Genomic DNA, 4692 nt, shown 5'->3' on the forward strand with positions numbered 1-4692 from the left:
GAGGAGGTTCACACTCCTCCTGGTTATCTCCAAGACAAGCTTCTCCCTCTGAAAATATTTAAAAACAGCAAAACAAAATATCAAGAACCACTTTGAAAATCACCAGAAATTCTAGAGAGCAAGGAAAAATCTCAACTTTGACGTGCTGCTAGAACTTTTCAAAACAAACACAATGCAAAAAGAATCAACTCATTTGGACTTGTAGTTTAGGAGTTAAGACTAGTAAAAGGTGCTGGTCAAATTTTTGAATTAAATTTGAATAAACAGAAAACCAGGGGGTGACGTCGAAGGCGTATTCTCTGAAGACGCCTCCACTCGTACCGCTTTGGGCATGAGTGGAGAGGCTGACAGTGGGCCCCACTGGTCAGGTGAGGAGAGAGGGGGAGAGAAACAGAGCGACGGCGGTGCTTCGCTGGAGCTTACGCTGGCGAGGAGAGGTCCTTGGAATCAAGAGGGATAGCAAGAGAGAGGGGGTCGAAGTGCACCTGCATGTACCCGTGGCTTGACGAGAGGTGGCCGGAGCAGCTCGCAAGTGGCGGCTGCGGTCGGGTCTCGCTGGAGAGGAAGAAGACGACGGAGTGGGGCGGTTCCAGGGGCTGCAACGCGTCCAGGCGGCACCAGTGGACCTCCAAGGAGTCGCCTGAGCAGTTGCTCGAGCTCGAGGGGCACCGGAGCAAGGAGGAGGGGCAGCGGGGATCGCTGGTGAGCTTGGGTCGGGGACGGCGGCCAGAGGCCTGCCCGGCCGGGCTGCGGCTATGCTACGGCTTCGTGGTGGTTGTGTGGTGGGTTTGGAGTGCTCGGAGCGGTGGGAGGGGCTCGAATTTATAGCCGGAGGGGGAGAGGGGTACGTGGCTCCGTCGGAGCTCTCTGGAAGCCGGCGAGCGACGACGAACGGCGTCAGCGAGGGGTGGAGGGGTGCAGCACTCACGCGGGAGCTGTGCAACGTGCGGACGAGCACAGGAGGCGGTGGAGGAAGAAGACAGAGGCACGGGGCGCACTTTGGCTTTTGGCCGCGACGTGCCCGTGCCCGCTGCGGCGTCTCCGGCGTCAGCGAGCGCCAGGGAGCGGTCAAGGGTGAAGAGACGGAGGGGGTGGCGCGGTGCGGCAGTCGTCGGTGAGCTCTGGATCGATCACACGCGAAACAGAGATGAGGGCGCCGCGTAGAGCGCGTCGGACGCGATGCCAGGGCCATATCCTCACGCAGTCACCATGCTGGCATGGTCAAAACGACGCCCGCTCGTTGCCAAACCTTGTCCCTCGTGTTGTTCGTGCAGTGTTTAGTCTAGGAAAGTTGATCATACACTGCCAGGCTGACCAGATTAGACTTGAGCTTGTTGGCAAGTTTCTGGTCAGAAACTTGGTCGCCAAGTTTGGAGGGCTTATAGAAGGTGATTAGGGCTGATTCTCTAGGGTTAAGGGTTATCTAGGAAGTTAATCAAGCTCAAGAAAATTCAGCTTCATTAGAGCAAGGAAAAATACACTTGCTGTAGAAACTGGATTTTTAGGCCAGAACAGAAATGATTTTTTTCTGTAGCAAAAATACTCCAAATGAGTATGTAATATTTTTGCACACGGAGGTGGGCAACGGTTCAAAGAATATTTGAGAATTTTCTCAGATTTTTGGAAGCAATAAAAATGAGGGTTGCTTTGGAGCACAAGTTTCTAAATTGGATTTCAGAGAAGAAATTGAATATTTTTCTTTTATGAAAAATATTCCTTGGTCTATTTTGGGATTTTTCAGATAAAGAAAGTTGAATGAGAGATGGATGGGTCACTTGGGTGAAAATCAAGGTCATGCCCAAGTGTTTAAGTCCATTTGAATTGATTCAAAAACCCCAAATTCAAAGCAATGGCAAAATGAAGTTCGGAAAAAGAGAGAAGGCAAAATCCAAGATGTCACAGTGGTGGAAGAGGGAGCTATGCCGGCCAATCAGGAAGGGGATGCGTCCCAGCGTTGAGAGCTCCGGCGATGCATCGGCCATCGATGAACTCGGGAATGATGGGTTTTGCGTCGCCGATAATTTGGGAGACGTGCACAGTGAGCTCAAGGGGAGAGGGGATTATAAGCGACTATGGCGGTGGAGCGGTGACATGTTGTTGAGCGGTGGGCGGTGGAGGTGGAGCAACCACGGGATGCCTCACGAGCCTTTGACAGAGAGAGGGACACGCGAAGAAAATTAAGGGAGAAACGGGAGCCTATCCAATAACCGCATCACCATAAATCGGCCCAGGCCAGTCAACACGCACATGCAGGAAACAAAGCCAAATCAAACAGATTGTCCCGGATCATCAAGAAATTGCTGAAGCCACACCAAGTGCACACGCGAAAATGCGAATCAGTTAACAAAATTTACATCGAATGTCTACAGTCACAACGAATTTGTACACCCCAGTGGCCCAAATTAATACACGTGTCGACAACCAACGTGTTCCCAAGTTTTTTTTTATTTAGGAAAACCTCATCGTGTAAACTTTTCGAGATATAGAGGCTTGGTTATAGGGTAAGAATCGGATGGCTATCTTGCATGTTTTGAATCGATGGCGAGAATAGGGTGACATGGTTGAGGAGAAGGTAGAAAAATCCTACTAATTCGTGCTACCATGGTCTGGTCTGGTGACAAATAGCACGGGTGAACCCGGGGTTTAGACCCATGGTTGCTCCCACGTCAGCACTTACGTAAGCCTTGGTAGTTTTTTAAGCAGGCAATCGGTGAACGCGGTGACGGGTTGTGCAGTGCTCTGCCTGTGTTCCTCGTCGCCCCGCTTGCCGCTGGAATTACCCTTGCAGATTCGGATCACGGCCTCAGCGCCGCGACGCCGAGCCAAAGCTCACTGCCGCCTTCCGCAACCCCAGCCATGGACGACCCAGGCTTCGAGATCGAGTGCGAGATACCCGGCGTCGTGCGTGTGCACAAGAGCGGCCGCGTCGTGCGCTTGAACGGCACCGAGACCGTGCCGCCCTCCCCGTCCGGTGACCCAGCCAACGGCGTCGCCTCCAAGGACGTCGTCCTCGACCCCGCGGCAAACATCTCTGCCCGCCTCTACCTCCCCGCCGCCACCGCGGCGGAGCCCGGGAAGAAGCTCCCTGTGGTCGTGTTCTTCCACGGCGGCGCGTTCATGATCTACACCGCTGCCTCCCCGCTCTACCACAAGTACGCCGCCTCCCTCGCCGCCGCGGTCCCCGCCGTCGTCGTCTCCGTTGACTACCGCCTCGCCCCGGAGCACCCTGTTCTGGCCGCCTACGAGGACGCCTTCGCGGCCCTCAAGGCCGTCGTCTCCTCGTGCCGGCTGGACGGCGCTGAGCCCTGGCTCGCGGGGCACGGCGACGCGTCCCGCGTCGTCCTCGCCGGCGACAGTGCCGGCGCCAACATGGCGCACCGCACGGCGGTCAGGCTGCGGAAGGAACGCATCGAGGGGTACGGCGACAAGGTCAGCGGCATCGCGCTCCTGCACTCCTACTTCTGGGGAAAAGAGCCGGTCGGCGGGGAGCTCACGGACGCCGCCATCCGCGGCGGCCTTGACCAGGTATGGCATGTCGCCTGTGGCGGTAAGCTCGGCCTCGACCACCCGTACATCAACCCTGCGGCGTCGCCGGAGGAGTTGGGCCAGCTCGGGTGCGACCGTGTGCTGGTCGCCACGGCGGAACACTGCTGGTTCGTGGAGAGGTCTCGCGCCTACGCGGCGGGGCTCAAGGCGTGCGGGTGGGGCGGCGAGCTCCGGTTCTACGAGACCAAGGGCGACGGGCATGTCTACTTCTTGCTCAAGCCCGACTGCGACAACGCCGCCAAGGAGCTCACCGTCGTGGCCGACTTCGTCAGGCGCTGTTGAGTCTGTTTTCTCTTGTTCGCCGGCGAATGATTCAGTAATACAGGCTCAGGAGCAAATAATATTGGGAGCGCCTAGAACTCATCTAGCTGAGACATAAGTATAAGTATGGTCTCATTCACATGACGTCATCCCCTGTTGTTGCAGCCCGGTTGAGTCCCTCCCCCATAGACTTCTTTCGTCCATTGGGCAAATTTTTAGTTTGGGCTGTTTTCTGTTGTTGTTTTCCGGTTTGGCCCATCAGTGTTTGGTTGTTGCTTACCAGTTTTGGATGTCTGTTCTACACGCACGCACATAGAAGCCGAAAAATATTGCATCCCACGATCCCTTCCTCCAAGTTGCTTCTAGCTTGGTTTGCTTTCTCTGTTAGGACGATTTTATTTTTTTGCGGGGCTCTGTTAGTAAGATTTGTGCTTGGCTGGGATTTTTTTTGCCAGCAGCAGCGTTGCCACAAGCAACGTCCGGCCTAAGTTTGTCCTTTGTATGATTTTTCTAATGTGCAGTTCTCTACCGGTTTTCTGTTTGGTTTTTATACTTCTTATAGAAAATATTTAAGTTTTTCTAATTTTTGCTGTAAGTTTTTTTTATTTTTCATGCTCCTTGTAGAAAAAATGATTTTTTTACATTTCTTATGATATTTCACAAAAAATGTTCACACATATAAAAAATCCTATCATGTATTAAAAATATAAGATGCATTTGAAAATGTATAATATCATTAAACAACATTCATTATGTATTTAAAATGTTTAAAATGTATTTGGAAAATGTCCAGTGTGTATATGCAAAAAATATTCAACTTGTATTTGCAAAAATGCATTTCATTGTACAAAAATGTTCAATTACAAAAAGTTCACTATGTATTTA

The 4692-nt window shown here is 52.5% G+C and overlaps 1 protein-coding gene across 1 annotated transcript; it reads left to right on the forward strand.

The window, feature by feature from the left end:
- Positions 1-489: 489 nt before the first annotated feature.
- On the forward strand, positions 490-4089 carry LOC123120609 (probable carboxylesterase 12). Its single transcript, XM_044540613.1, has 2 exons — positions 490-702; positions 2704-4089. The coding sequence occupies exons 1-2, from the start codon at positions 490-492 to the stop codon at positions 3826-3828; spliced, it is 1338 nt and encodes a 445-aa protein (XP_044396548.1). The 3' UTR covers positions 3829-4089.
- The last annotated feature ends 603 nt before the right edge of the window (positions 4090-4692 follow it).

Source organism: Triticum aestivum, chromosome 5D (genome assembly GCF_018294505.1).
Source record: "Triticum aestivum cultivar Chinese Spring chromosome 5D, IWGSC CS RefSeq v2.1, whole genome shotgun sequence".
Lineage (NCBI taxonomy): Eukaryota > Viridiplantae > Streptophyta > Magnoliopsida > Poales > Poaceae > Triticum > Triticum aestivum.

What these genes read in the sequence shown, in the direction of transcription:
- LOC123120609 (XM_044540613.1), top strand. Translation starts at nt 490, where the DNA reads ATGTACCCGTGGCTTGACGAGAGGTGGCCGGAGCAGCTCGCAAGTGGC. An exon ending in AGGGGCAGCGGGGATCGCTG is followed by an intron (nt 703 to 2,703) that starts GTGAGCTTGGGT and finishes TTTTTTAAGCAG; the next exon opens with GCAATCGGTGAACGCGGTGA.